The sequence below is a fragment of the Lolium rigidum genome, chromosome 3 (assembly GCF_022539505.1).
Source record: "Lolium rigidum isolate FL_2022 chromosome 3, APGP_CSIRO_Lrig_0.1, whole genome shotgun sequence".
In the NCBI taxonomy this organism is placed as follows: domain Eukaryota; kingdom Viridiplantae; phylum Streptophyta; class Magnoliopsida; order Poales; family Poaceae; genus Lolium; species Lolium rigidum.
This window is the reverse complement of record NC_061510.1, coordinates 228,971,263-228,986,287: the sequence shown is the minus strand read 5'-3', so window position 1 is coordinate 228,986,287 and position 15,025 is coordinate 228,971,263. Positions and strand designations below refer to the sequence as shown.

Here is a 15,025-nt window from a genome sequence, read left to right as displayed (position 1 = left end):
GGCCTCGTGCGTGGTCGAAGATAGATGCGGGTGGTCGCTGGAGTTTTGAAATACTATCATTGAGAGAACTTGGCGATGAATTCGTAGATGTGGTCGCTGACCTCCTGCGCCTTCTCCATCTGGAGGAAGTGGCCGGTGCCAGGGATGACCACCACCTCCTCGAGCAGCGGCACGTCCTTCTTGAACCCTCCCCCGTGGACGTACTCCTGGACCCCCTCGAAGTGGTACGTGATCTCGCCGTCCCCGACCACGTACTTTGTGGGCACCTGCACCTTGGCGTCCGCCCACGCCGCCGCCAGCTCGCAGTTCTGGTCCATGTTGCGGTAGTAGTTGATGCCGCCGGCGAACCCGGTCCGCTCGAACTCGGCGCCCAAGTAGTCGACGTCGGCCTCGGTGAGCCAGGGAGGGAGCGTCGAGGTCGGGTACTTGTCGTCGTCCATCTCCTCGTCGCAGGCCACGCCGTGGCTGAAGCAGTGGCAGAGGATCTGGCGCAGGAGGCGCCTGGCGTGCGCCGGCGCGAACTGCCGCGCCTCGGCGACGCCGGGCTCCTGGAAGCGGCACATGTAGTAGGACGGGCCGTAGGTTCGGGTGAAGTACTCGATGGGCATCACGAAGCCGGGGCCGGTGCGCGCCATGATGCTGCGCATGAAGGCGAGGCTGGTGTTCACCAGCGCCGTCACGCGGTCCGGCCGGAAGAGGCACACGTACCACGCGATCAGCGCGCCCCAGTCGTGCCCCACCAAGAACACCTGCAAACGGTAAAATCTCTCGCCCAATAAGATGACATGAGCTCAAGCATGCAGCTTATCTTTGCTGTGCGTGGACGATTTCTGACTTTTCTTAGCCCTTCTTCAGATAATCATACCGGCCACAAATTTGTACAATAAGTCTATGAGTGAAATTGTACCTTTGGGAGCTCGAGGGTATTGAGAAGAGCTACAACATCACCGACGATATGGAAGGCGGTGTAAGATCCTACATCGGGTGGGGCGGTGGTGCCGCCATAGCCGCGAAGGTCGGGCGCAACACAGTGGTAACCCCGCGCCGCCAGATGTTCCATCTGGTGACGCCACGAGTACCATAGTTCCGGGAAGCCGTGCAAGAACAATACTGTCCCCTTGGAGCCCATCTCAGGGCCGGTCTCCGCCACGTGCATCGAGATGTCATTCACCTCCAAGGTTCGGTGCCTGATCAACACATCCTCCATGCTCTCTGCCCCCCTCTCTTTGTCTATTTACTGTATGTGTTTGTGTTTTTGTGTGTGTGTGTCTGCCATTGCAGGGGTATTTAAATACACGGGAAATCATATAGTATCTACTTTGACATAGTTTGGATGGTTGTTCCATAGAGCTACCGATACAATACAGACGGTTATTGGCACAATGTAACCCTAGTGGCCAACAATTTTTGAGCTGGTGTAATTTATTTTATATGAGGGCCTTATTGGTGGTTTGAATACTCGCATGCAATGTATCTACACCAATAATGCAATGTTGCCGTGTCACATTGGAATAATGTGTCCATGTTGTTGTACTACATACTCTATCCTTCCGCAAATCGGATGCATATATTTTCTTTTGGTTAAAGTAAACTTCTTAAAATTTGACCAACCATTGAGAAAAGGTATTAACATTAATAATCTCGTGGAATATGAATATATTATGTGCATTTAGTATTGTAGATGTTTATATCCTTTTCTATAAAGTTCCTCAAACTTCAAAATGTTTGACTTTAAGCAAAAGCTATAACCATCCTATTTTGAGAAAGAGAAAGTATATATGAGCAAAAAAGTCCGTCTCATGCCAAGTCTTCTCTACAAAATGGGACTACATACTCCCAAGTCTTCCGAGAAAACGAGGCTACACTCTTGTAACTGTTATTTTGTACAAAGTTGTTGTTTTGTTATGTAAGAAAAAATGATGTATACATCAGTTCCATACTTTGTCCGGAGGTGGCATTTTGGCTCATAGGAGCAAATGCTCCCATTATACAAAATAATTAAAATACAATTTTTAAAATGTCAAAAAAATTCTGACATAATTTTTTTGGTGTACATCGTATCATTATATGTTAGTACATAAGCTCGTAGAGAAATAACATTTTATGGCTAGTACAAAAAAGACAAAAAATTGTCCTGTACGTAGTCGTGTTATAGCACTAAATTTATCTTTTTTACAGGAGCCACATAATTTTTTAGTTTTTTCTGAAAACTTGTGTACGACCATAAAATGTGTAGATGTACATGGAAAATTTTATTTTAAATTTTTTTAACAATTCGAAATATTGATTCACACAACGGGAGCAAATGCTCCTATGAGCCAAAGTGAATATCCCACTTTGTCCACGCTTCTATGACTAGAGATGGCAAGCTACTAAAGGAGGCTCATATCTATAATCTTCTCTTTCTTAATAGATGGTCCCATTTTGCTAGTCTCACAGCGAGCCACGTCACCCGATTAAAATTCCGTACTCGCCAGACACGTCCGATAGCTCGTCAGGGGCAGGCGCACACGCCCGATGGCCCCAAGGCGCGTGGACAAGATGGGCCGACACCGGCCCAGGAACCGGCCGATTCTCTTCCTCTTCCTCGCGTGCTCTCCGTCTGTCCCCATCGATCTCTCCCACACCACCGCTCCGCCTCGGCCGCCTCGGTTCGTCTTCGTCCCCCACCATCGCTCCGCCTCGGTTCGTCTTCCGTCTCCTCCACCGTGATCGTTCGACCTCCCGCCACCAATGTTTCCACCCCGATCTAAGGGCTTCTCCTCATAAATTCTCATGAAAGCGTCCGATAAATTCAAGCATTCAATGGGTGGAAACTGCTGGATGGAACTCACAGGCCACAGCCGCCTACAAGTTAAATATCAGGCCGCGTGCTGCCATTCGCACCGCCATATCTTTCCCACACCTGTAAGCTGATACCTAGCCCTTCCATTTTCTAATTCTCCACCTTATTTCTGGATCACTCCTCATATCTTCTCAATCTGGCATGGCAGGTTGAGCTTGGTTGGGGAATCCACTCGATTTCCCCTAAACCCGATTCTTTAGATTTGTTGGCTTTTCTGTCTGCTACCTGAAGATTTCTTTGGATTTTTGTTTTGTCGGTATGCTAGCTAAAGCAAGGAGACACCGGCCATCACCGCATCTACTGCCTGCAGACGCTGCACAGCTCCTTCTCCAGTGTGTGCCTTCTAGGCCATCGCCTAACATTTGAGGTATATACACAAGAAACCTGCACGTTGTTTATTATTTTGTTGCTGCCGATCTTGATTTTACTATTTTCTTCTTAGATCTGACGACGAGTGGCAAATAGGGAACCAAATACTCTATCACGCCCCCTGCTTCCGATTGAATGGATCTTTTTGCTCCTCTGGGTTCCTGTCAGTTCGTTTCATCAGGATGTACGCACGTGGGAATCCGATTGAGCTCCTGCCCGAAGAGGGCACACACAGCTTGAAGCTTCATCGCCGAGAACTTCCAGGGCCGCGTGTTGTAATGGCAGCAGCAGTAGCTTGAGAGCAAGTACAATAAGGTACAGTCAGCTGGCTATAAGAGATAAAATATTATAAGTTTACTTAGTTGGAGGAGAGAGATTAGGAGAGAGAAGAGAAGTGGGCTACTATCTAATAGCCAACTCTAGCACGTGCTCATAGGCACTATGTGAGACTAAAAGGGGGACCATATATTGTAAAAGTACTACACTTTTATAGCTTACTATTGTACATGCTAGCTATAAGTTGACTATAGATGATGTGGCAAATTGTTATAGCCGACTGCCGGCTATACTATTGTTCTTGCTCTGATGCGTCCATGAGCGATTAAGCATGGGGGCTAGCAGATGAGATGGTTGTGATTAATTATTGCGGCCACAAGCGTGCTCTGTTGCCGGCTACACGACATTATTCACCTCCGGTAATCCTGATTAGATTAAAAACAACGGCAGAGGATTTGTGTCTAGCAAAATGGAGTTATGGGATTTTCTTATTTGGCTACAGACATACAGACATACTGTAGATCAAAAGCAACGCCATAGGATTTGTGTCTGGCAAAATGAAGTTATGAGATTTTCTTATTTGGTCTCAAGCGTCACATGTGTTCCTTCAATGTTTTGCATGATTTAGTCTGCTTTATTTTTTATCCTTGATTGATCTGTGAAAGTGCTTCGTTAATTTTAACTCCTTCACATGTGAACAACTGGACGGTAAGTTTTTCATGTAATAGTCTACATCCAAGAAGCTTTATACAGCGGTGTAAATGTTTAAGCTTCTCCAAATAGCCAATGTACGGTATACTTTAGTTTGGTACGTGGGATTTCAGATGCATGTTACCTTTATGCACATGTGTTGAAATGTGTTGCTGCCGTGAATATCCATAATATATCAACAAGACATTCTTTTTTGGTACATCTTTCGAATATGTTTGATAGATTTTTCGCAGCAACGCGCGGGGTATCATCTAGTATCTAAATAGGAGCAACCCACTAATGATAATTCTCTCAACATGCAAGATGTCCACCTCATCATACATTTCTAAGCAATCTTATGCTGCCACCTAAGCAAATCTGCCACCTAATGAAAAGGAAAAAAAAAATAAGGAGATAGCCGCATATCAATTAACATTGTCCTCTTCGTCTCCTCGAGCCGCTTCTTCTACCGGTTGTAATGACGAACTCATCAGCAACGGTTACTGAGGCAGACCAATAGGCAGCTGCATGCCTCCATATAATATTCTCCCCCACCTCCACGCGATTACTCCCCCAATGTCAGGCGAGCTCCCTCTCCTCTCGCAACATGCGCCTCCCGCAATGACGCCTCTCCTTACCAATTATCGACTCCACGGTCTCCAGCCATCATGCGTGAGTTATCTCCAGCCATGAAGAAGCTGAGTAAGCACATGCGTGAGTTATCTTATCTCCAGCCATCATCTCTAGGTCAAGCTGAAATGCTTCACTAGCAGCGCTGCAGGAAGTCACTCTGCCGTGCCCTTTTCGTGCTCCCAGGTGGTACAATCTCTTTCTCTCTCTCTCATGATGCTCACATGAGGTTTGGTTGCTGACTGTTTTTTTCTAGAATTGCAGGAATTGTTGGTAGGAAGGTGCAATGAGGCTGTTTGATTAAATGTGTGACAGAAATACAAAAACATTAAAATCACGAATTGTTGATTTTTACATTATTCATGCCACTAGGAATCTACATGTCTCTTGCCGCTAAGATGTAGCAGCGCTCGCATCGATCATTTCCTACTCCATCTTTCAAGTTACTACTTTCTAATGTATGTAGTTATATTAAAACGACATGTCTTCTAATATCTCAAACCAATGATTGCCTATCAAATCAGATTAGTTCAGGAACCCCCTGAAGAAAGAAGACTGGATTTTGAGCAAGACATTTTTTTTTTGAGAATTTGAGCAATATAATACATTTCTGGCCCTGACTATTCACGGTTAGATAATTTATTCATGGTGGTTTTTTCTTATTTTTTGTGTCCAGGTCTACTGTACATAATTTTTTTGGCAATCAATTCTCTGATGAGATCTAATGGCAAACATTGGTAAGGAATCCGTGACCCTAGGGGTTGGTCGCCGCAGACTTCACTAGCGGTATAGTACACTGATCCAATATCATGTACAAGTAATCATATGATTTACAACTCATTTGGCTACATGTGCAATTTTTTATGTTAGTTTTTATTAGCAATGAATTATCACTTTTATTCGTTATTAGAGTGCAACACTATTTAGTTGGGTCTGATGAAGCAACATAATTCTTTCTTGGTTTATGTCTCTTATTCATAGTTTGTGCTTTACTAATATAAGCAAATATTCTAAGAATGTTAGCATGATTGTACCATTGGGTATTCATACTTCTATATTATAAACTTATTTAAAGTACTACTATTTTCACTAGGTACTAACAAAATATTATATCACAAACATATCTTAAAGATATTTAGGATGGAAAATATCGGTTATGTAATTATTTTCTAACGTGCAGTAAATGTATTTCATAGCTACAATTTTACAAACCTTTCCGCAGCAACGCGCGGGGAATCATCTAGTATATTGATAGATCACACGGATAATGAGTGTATTTTACACTCATCCTTCACTAAGTCCTACCTTGATATTCTTTGACATAGTTCATATAATTGTGACCGATCATGCCACCAAGTTATCAATACAATATTCGTTGTTGTTTACACAATGGACCCAAGGTTTATATGGACTTAATGCATTGGAATTGTTGGGTTAGAGTAATTTGTTTTAGTTGTGAGCCTGCATATTTTACCTTTTTTATGTGAGTGGCTTAGTGGTTGTTTGAATATAATGCGTGTATGCGGTGCATCTACACTAATAATTCAATGTCATCGTGTCGCATCGAAATTATGAGATTTTTTCGAAAGGGGAAATAGAGCCCCAACCTCAACAACAAAGGGATGCGTACGGCCTTTAATTAGATTTTATCGAACAAAGATATGTCAAAGGCATACATCGCAGAACCTGAAACCACCACACAACACCTACGAACCCGACAATGGGTGAAGAACCATGTCGTCAGGGCCTATGTCTTAAAAACAGAAACAAACGCCCCATCAGCTAAGACATCGTTGAGTCACCCTACGAAGAAACTGGAGCACATGACCAGTGTAGCAAACCCTCTGCGAGTGTCTCATGCTCTCGCTTCAGAAGTCTGTCACCTCCATCAACCGTTGGTCCATCTTCAAGGTAGAGCTCTGCATAGCCCCGGGTAGACCTCCTAGCACCACCATTCGGCAGCTGCTCCCAGAAACAATGACCTCATGAGGGAGAGCGATGCCAGCTGCGCCACCATTGCTGAATCGGGATACCCTGGTCTAGGGTTTCCCCCGGAAGCAACTCGAGTAAAGAGGGAGCATACCGCAACGACGACGCCTTCAACAAGAGAATGGTGCGTACACACCGCCATCGCCCGCCTAGACTGGAGTCGGAGCATGGTTTTTCAACGGCGGATGCACCACCCCACTCACACCGAAACATCCGGCCGACCACCTCCTACAGAGGAGGTGACCACCACATAGCCACTGACTTGTCGACGAGGCCGCCGCTGCCTCCTAGCAACGGAGGAAACCCTAACCTGACGGAGAGGAGTGCCACCCAGGGAAGGGCAGAAGGGCCTACCTGCCACCGCCACTCTCGGCCGCGCTACCAAGATATGATGTCATATTTGCTACTTTATCACTTACATGAGGTTCTACTTCCATTCAGGCCATGACTGAAGTTGCCCGCCCAACAGTCAAGCATATTGTAAATAAGGAAAATTTCCCCAGGTTTTTATATAGTGGGCAAGTGGGTTGCCAATTCTAGACTATCGTCCTTCCACTGAAATTTTCTCATTCGGAGGCTTGGTTTATTGGGTATTGTCATGATAACCGGTATTAGAGGAAGACCGCTTCATGATTGAGGTTTGCATCATTTTATTTATTTATTCAGTCGTAATTAAAAAGAAAGAAACATAAGTTAGTATGCAAAAAAAATATAAATCCATCTTCCAGATCTGCCATATGAAGATCCGTTGGTCTATCTAACACGTGTCTATGTGTATGTTCTAAATAGTTGTGCAAGTGATACCAGTTATGTTACAAGTCTAAAAAGAGAGGAAGAATCATTGGTTTAAAGAGTAACCCATCTCTTGGAGTAGAAGTACATGTCGCACGTTCGATACCGTGTGGCCACGTAGAGCAATAAAGCTCACAAACACTGAAAACAACATAAGCATCGATCATACTAAGTCTAGTATTTTACCAGTGGCCCCACTAGGCAATGCCAATACGGGAATCGCCGAAGCAGTAGCGAGGAGACCCTCCCCCCCACCCCACCCCACCCCACCCCACCCCGATCCCCCTTAATTATGTGTTGAAACATGCACCAGAATAATAATCGTTGTTCTTGGAAAGTGGGCCCCATATGAAATATCTTGGGTACGAGCCTCTCTATAGCTCTAGATCCTAGCGTGGCATGTGGGCTATCCGAGAGAGACACAAGTTGGGTACATAAAGTTTAGGGTCTTCCATATTTCTTTTACCATAGTCATGTTAGATGAGAAGGATCAGTAACGGGTAATCGTGTACGTGTCAACGAAGATAAGAAATTTCCCTCACCGGTAACTGCACACTTGGCTAGGTTGTGTGACACATAACCGCGGGAAAGGTTAGTTCGCATGTGGGTGGCGTGGTCTGGTACGTAGGGCAAAGGCGTGGGGACTGCCTATGTGAAGCCTAAGGAGGGATTTTGTGATTGGTTCAATATGTACATGCAGTTCATTTATCATCGTACCTCAAGGTAGATGAGAAACACCTCTAACGGCAGACGAGAAATTTTCCTCCCCAGTAACCGCACACTTGGCAAATAGTAGATGAGAAGGCTCCCTCACAGGAAATCGTGATCAAGATTTAAGAGAGGGTGGGGGTGGAGGGCGTGATCTCGAATGAGGGCTAGACAAAAAAGGGACACGGGGTGTGGGTCGACCTATGTGAAGATTAAGGATGGACTTGGGTAAATTTAATACCGTGTCCAGTTGTTTTTCATAGATTCTCGCAGGCGGGTGCCCTGAACACGTACGTTAGGCATATACTACATTATTTTCATGGATACATGTTTTTTGCGAAAAGGGCCCTGGCATTAAAAGAAACATCGAATAATACAAAGGACCTCAATTGAAATGAAAATTACAACCAAATTTTTGAGATGCACTTCGTCTTCAACCTCTCTAGACCGTGTCGATGGCACGCTGCCGCTCCTCCCTAACTCGTCCTGGCGTTCTTGGTTGCGGATAGGAAGTCGCCGAACGGGTCTAGAATGCCACATCCGTCCTAGGGAAGAAGAAGAAGAAGGAATAACCTTCGATGAAGCTCCTTGGCGGAGATCCCCGCAACCATAAAAGTCTCAAAAACCACACCACTCCCACAAACTTCTCGACGATGTCGCCGAGATGAAGCTGAAGCCCGAGAGACTTTATTGGAGAAGACACCGCCGCCACCACCTGAGCGCCGTCCCATCAAACATTGACCCTAAAACCAGGTGACTGAAGGCCCTGCCAACGGGGATCGAGATACACCCCTAATCGCTGCCCATGTGAGTGTCCTAGGGAGAAGGGGTACCAAACGCCTTACCAGGAACTATAGAGGTGGATTTCCATGGATACACGTTGGATATACATTTTAGTCAATCCTCAAAATCATCCAATCCGATCTCTCAATCTCTAGACTTCCAAGTTTGTGTGCTCAACCACCTTAGACAAAATTATGTTCGTTAATTTTCTTATACTTGCATGTACATTCCGGTTAGTTAATGTTATGAATGAGCTTTTTTTATCTTTGTATGTCCATTTTTTGTGCTCGTGGAGCCCCATTTATACCTAGGTATAAAGCGTGTTTGCGCATGGGCAAAGATTGTGCCCACGGATATCTTGTGGGCTGGTAATTGATAGGCAGCTGGTCGGGTTTTTTAGAGCCTTACCCAATGTGAATATGGCCCGTTGTCATTCTTTGTGAAAAAACTTTCTCTCTTTCTACCTCTTTCTAAAATTTCAATTATTTTGAAAAGTTTGAGATTCCATAAGTTCCATTTTTTAGTTCAAAATTAAAAGTTTCAAACATTTGGAATTTCAAAAATTCTCATTGTTTGAATTTTCTAGCAATTTGAAACTTTTCCAAAAATTAAAATAAGGAAATTCTGAAAATTGGAGCGGATTCCCTGAAACTTGGTGCTCAAATCTCTGCAAGTAAACAAAAATGGGAAGTTTTAATTTTAGAAAAGGTAAAGTTATTTCTTAAAAGGAAAGTGATTGTCGTGTTCTTTCCCATCTCGTAACATCGAGTTTAATTAGCATAGTCTCGTGGGAGGAACATTGAGATGAAAAAGGTGAAGCTAGAGATGAAATTTCAAAATAACTTTGATTCAACTATTGGTTTTATCATGGATCTTTTATGTTTCAGTTTGTTTGACCTAGTACTTTAATCGTCAATAAGCTTGGCGTCATCCGCTCAATTACTCATTGAAATTATCCTCCCGAATTCTCCTGTCCGTAAAGCCTTGGTGATCAACTATTGTGTGTATCTAAATGGAGCATGTTCTTTTTGCAAAATTAGAAAAAAAAATCAAAAATATTCTGAAAACAAATCCTAGATGTGGACTATGTTGTACTTTAGGAACGTGCAAAGTCTAAACATGAAATACCTTTGCATTCAGGGATTCACAAAAATGACAAAAATCTTTCAGATTTGAGAGGCTAAAATTTTGCATTTTGGTAAGGTACAACATTATCTACTCCTAGAGATTTCTTCATATTTTTGGGATCTTCCAAATGATGTTTTTAATTTTTTCAATAAACGGTCTGCACGGAGAGATGTCAAAGAAGAGGTGCAACCAATATCTCTGACCTTCTCCAAATGATTCCTTCTCAACCGTGTTATTATCTGTAAGCTTGTGATGTAGAGAAAAGATGCATGAATAGAACGAGAACATGAACAAAGCCATGGCGGACACCAAGAAAGAGCCTGGGTAGTGGGTAAAACTTTGTGTAGGTACACTCCTGTGGTAAAGCTAGTTGCAGATTTATATTCCGAAGCTGATTGATTGATTGAGCCATCTCCCCGTCGTTACTCCAATCCTCATCACCTCACCGAAATAGAACAAGACAACGCAAGTTGTTAATTAACAAAGTTAACTTAATCGTAAGCCGTACCGCCGTAGTGAAGTCTTTGTTGAGGTCGTCTTGCTAGTTGCATCCACACTTGGTGAGACGTAGCCATCCCAGCTCCAGCGTTTAATCATGACCACAGTAGCTACATTTGATGGGTAGGGCAGCCCGACGCATTTCGGTACCAAAAGTGATTGTACGCGTTCATTTGCGTTGGATCAAGGATGTGAAATGGCCTTCGAACCATGATTGTACGTTTGCGTCTGGGAGTGCCCAGCAGCCTGACGTATTTTTTTAGAAATTTTCATTGATAGAAATACATAGTTGACATAGTTTAAACAAAAGAACATATCAAATTTTGATGGAACAACGCCTGGGCGTCTAGTCGTCGCCATTGAGGTCGACGATCTCCGGCATCTCCTATGGCCAGTCCGTTACTGGGGGCGACATATGGTATACCGGCGACGGAGGAGGAGGAGGAGGAGAAACGGGAGGCAATGTCGTTGGCTCATGCCACTGATCCCACGTCATGGGAGGATCATGAGATGGCCCGCGCGCCTAGCGCTCCGTTGTCCCCGGAGGTGTCACCAGCCTCCCTGCGCCATCTTAGACTCGCGAAGCTGGACGGCGAGGCCATCCCACTAGGCGAGTTGGTCGAGCTTGCTCTGGGAGATAGCGAGCTCGATGTCCTCGTAGTCGTTGAGATACAACGGCTAGTACTCCGGATCCCCACGCCGCACTACCATTCTCGAAGTGCTCGTCGTCGTCATTGTCGTCTCCGCCCTCAACAAAGTCGTCAACATCACCCTCATCATCGTCGCCGTCGTCCTCGTCCTTGTCGGTCAGGCCGGTCGCGAGTTCCCGGTTGAAGAACTGACGTCACCAAGGATCCTACTCGGCGGCGTGGGTCTAACTCCCGCGTCTCGAACGTGATCCAATTGTGTGAGTTAAAGGCGAACGCCAGATCCTTGCGCAGATCCGGCGGCAATATGAACCGGTGGCATCGGACCTCGTCACACCGCTCTTGTCCCTCATGCGACACTGGAGGGACCAGGACGCGGTGGGTGTTGAGATACCAGCCTCCTCCCGGTAGGCTGGTATCTGACCATGACTTAGGCCGGTTCTCCTCCCGTAGCTGGGCACAAAGTCCATTGGGAGGTAGCCGCGTTGCCGCGTCTTCTTGCTGCCACGCGAGGAGTCGGCCTTGCCATCATGCTTCATCTTGCGGAAGGCTAACTTTTTCCCATGGCTAGGTCGGGAGAAGGCGGATGATGAGGACTACAGAGGTGACAATGGTGTGGGCGAGAAAATAGCCGCCGTTAGTGCCCCTTAAAAAAAGCTGGGTTGTTGCCTCGGCTTCATCAATACCCTGAAGCCACAACGACAGCGCCAACGAAGGCGTGCGAAAGGAGAGGCGCGCATAGAAAGTTACGGTGTGCCATTCGCCAGTACTAGCACGCAGAAGGCGAAGCAGATGCGATCGCTGGTGGGGCCAAGTGCAAAGTGCGCGACGCGTGTCCTGACCATCCAGTGTTTCACAAAGCAAATTTAGGACGTGTGTGTGTGCCCGCGAACACCCTGATCAGTTTGGGTGAGACCGTTGGGCCGCTGCTTTACGCGGGCCGCTGAAACTTTTTTATATAAAGAGAATATATTAATATCAAAAGATACCAATTACACATAGCCTCTGCAACAACGCCCCACCCTAACGGCAGTACGGATGCACACAGCCAAAAAAGAGTAAAGAAAACTAAGAAAAAGGTCTCGCTACAGCCTTCTAGACCTAGCAACAGCAATACAACCACCACCGTGACAACACCTGAAGTACAGACTCTCCAAAAGCGACACCTCCAAAAAGGAAACAGTGCACCAGCGCTGTCGTCGCCGGACCAAAGGTCTTAGGATTTCTCCCTGAAGATAATCCCCACTCTCAAAACAATGCCTCCAACAAGAACATTGCCAGGCACAACCAGTTAAGGCCAGACCTTGGGTTTTCACCCTGAGAGGTAAGACTCCGAACTTCCCCTGTGCTGCCGCCCCCACATGCATACCACTGCTGCAAGCCCGGAACGCCAAGCAGATCCCTCAGCATCACGTTGACTCGAACCTCCTTTAGTCAGTCCACCAATCCGGCCTTCATGATATTCCTTCTTCTGACTTCACCATGGACCAAAAAGTCACCTGATGTCAACACAGAATATAGCTTCGCGGCGCTCCCTCCGGAACCAAACGGTCGGAATAAAAACATGGGTGCGCGCGACCGAATACCACCCGATCCAGTAAACTGCAGGCAAAATATGCACTGTTCCATTTGCCAGCGGAGCTTTCCGGAACTCATCTCTCCAGCCAGATCAAAGCAACTGATCTCCTGTAGATCTTCATCTTCGCTTGCGAGAAACCCGAGGACCGCCACCAAAAACAAAGCAAGACCAGCAGCCCCCACGCCGCCAGTCCCTCCTGCCGGATCACAAGAGAAGAAGACGGCGGCGCGGATCATGCGTACCACCGCTGAACCGTCACCGGGGGCGGAGGCCGCCACCGCTCCACCGAAACCTCCATGGCTACCGACGGAGAGCATCAGGCCCCGGCCAAGTAGCCGTGCCGCCCGGCTTCCTCCATCGGCGCTTCATCACCTCCCATGAAACGCCACCATGGAAACCCTCTCCTCCCCCTCGTCGTTCGACGGAAGGGGCGCCCCAGTGGCCGGGCCGGGGCCGAAGCCGGGGCCAAGGCCAAGGCCGGGGCCGGGGCCGAGGCCGGCAGCAGCGGCGGCTTAGGTGCGGCGATCCGGGGGCGGCTGCTCAGAGAGGGGCGGGTAGATCCTCCGCCGCCGCCCAGGAGGGGGTGGGAGAGGAGGAGGCGGCGGCTAGGTTAGGAGGAGGCTAGAGCATTGCCTGGTTGGTGATGTAACGTCCCTATAGTATAGTACTTAATGTGGGGTAGTACATATGATTATGGTAAGCATGCCTATACAGTTAGACGCTGCGGATAGCTTCGTCGAAATTTACGCTATATCACAAAAGCAGTCTACTGAGTGCTTTTCTCAAATCCGGGACATTAGTCTTGTCGCGCGCGCCCGTCTAGATCGATCATGGAGGCGGTGAGCACGATCATCAAGTTGGCGCAGCAGATCGCTAAAGCGGCTGAGACCGCCCGCCGGAACAGGGACAGGTGCCGGCACCTCGCCGGCCGCGCGCTTACCATCGGCAACAACCTCCGCGACTTCAAAGACGCAGCGGCCAGCGGCGACACGGCGTCCAGGCGGAGCGCGCTGGGCAGGCTCAAGACTGCCCTCGACGACGCGCTCAAGCTCGTCGAGTCCCGCCGCCGGCAGAGCCGCTGGCTTGCCTGGCTCGCCAGCGGCAGGACTGCCGCCAGGTTCCAGGACGTCGATGGGAGAATCACCGCCTGCGTCGTTGACCTCGGCCTCGTAGAGCTGCTCCACGCCGGCGCTCAAGGTCGTCCCCCCGCCAACACAAGAGCCGGCTCGGTACCTTACTAGTCCCATATAAATACATAATCAATTTATCAGGAAAATATGGATTGGTTTCGCCCGTATTAATTGCTGACAGGCCATCTCGTTAATTTGTTTTGAAGTGGAAGAAGAAGGAGACGGACCGCAGCAGGAAGAAGAAGAAAGACGGTCCCAAGAATGGCGGCGCCGGCAAAAACAGCAACAAAGGCAAGAAGAAAGAGATCGGTGCCAAAAATGGCAACAAGAGTGGCGGCGCCGCAGCTAGCAACCAGAAGCAGAAGAAGAACGGCGGTGGGCAGCAAGGCTGGAACGGTAGCAGGCAGGTGAAAAGGAAGCCCGCGGCCGCACCGGCACCCCGGCGCTGCGCCGCGCACTCCATGGAGGACGACACCGGGTCTTGCTCCGTGATGTGATGTCATGTGATCAACCCGGCTGGGTCAGTACTCAGTTCGTGCGTGATCAATCCATAGCTCTCGGCGGGTGGCGCGCGGCGACATGAGATGCTGAATCGTGCTGGCCGGTGGGCATGGACCCGAGCCATGGTTGGTCAAGCCCGTCAAGGTGTTATGCAAATGATTTCCCGGAAAAATATGTTTCACTAGTATTGTCTTCACTGACTACGGTGTGACGCTGTGACTTTGCTTTCACGAAAAAAAAAATGTGACTTTTCGCTTCCATTTTGACGGAAATGTGCATAAGGGCCACTACGTTCCCTTTAAGGCCTTGTTTGGTTCGAGAGTATTAGTGGGGATTAGTGGGGATAATCCGCTAGAGTATTGGGTGAAACCCCAGCCTTCACCCAATCCCCACTAAACCCCATCCCGTTCAATCCCTAATCCCCACTTCTATAAACTATCATTTGGTTGGCAGTGATTGG

General features: G+C 47.3%; 1 protein-coding gene across 1 annotated transcript; it reads right to left on the bottom strand.

Moving 5' to 3' along the window:
• Positions 1-56: 56 nt before the first annotated feature.
• Positions 57-1,207, bottom strand: LOC124696130 (epoxide hydrolase A-like). Its single transcript, XM_047228902.1, has 2 exons — positions 908-1,207; positions 57-749 (listed from the first exon to the last, which is right to left on the bottom strand). Exons 1-2 carry the CDS (start codon positions 1,205-1,207, stop codon positions 57-59), a joined length of 993 nt encoding a protein of 330 aa, XP_047084858.1.
• Between the last annotated feature and the right edge of the window lie 13,818 nt (positions 1,208-15,025).

What these genes read in the sequence shown, in the direction of transcription:
- LOC124696130 (XM_047228902.1), bottom strand. Translation starts at nt 1,207, where the DNA reads ATGGAGGATGTGTTGATCAGGCACCGAACCTTGGAGGTGAATGACATC. An exon ending in ATACCCTCGAGCTCCCAAAG is followed by an intron (nt 750 to 907) that starts GTACAATTTCAC and finishes TACCGTTTGCAG; the next exon opens with GTGTTCTTGGTGGGGCACGA.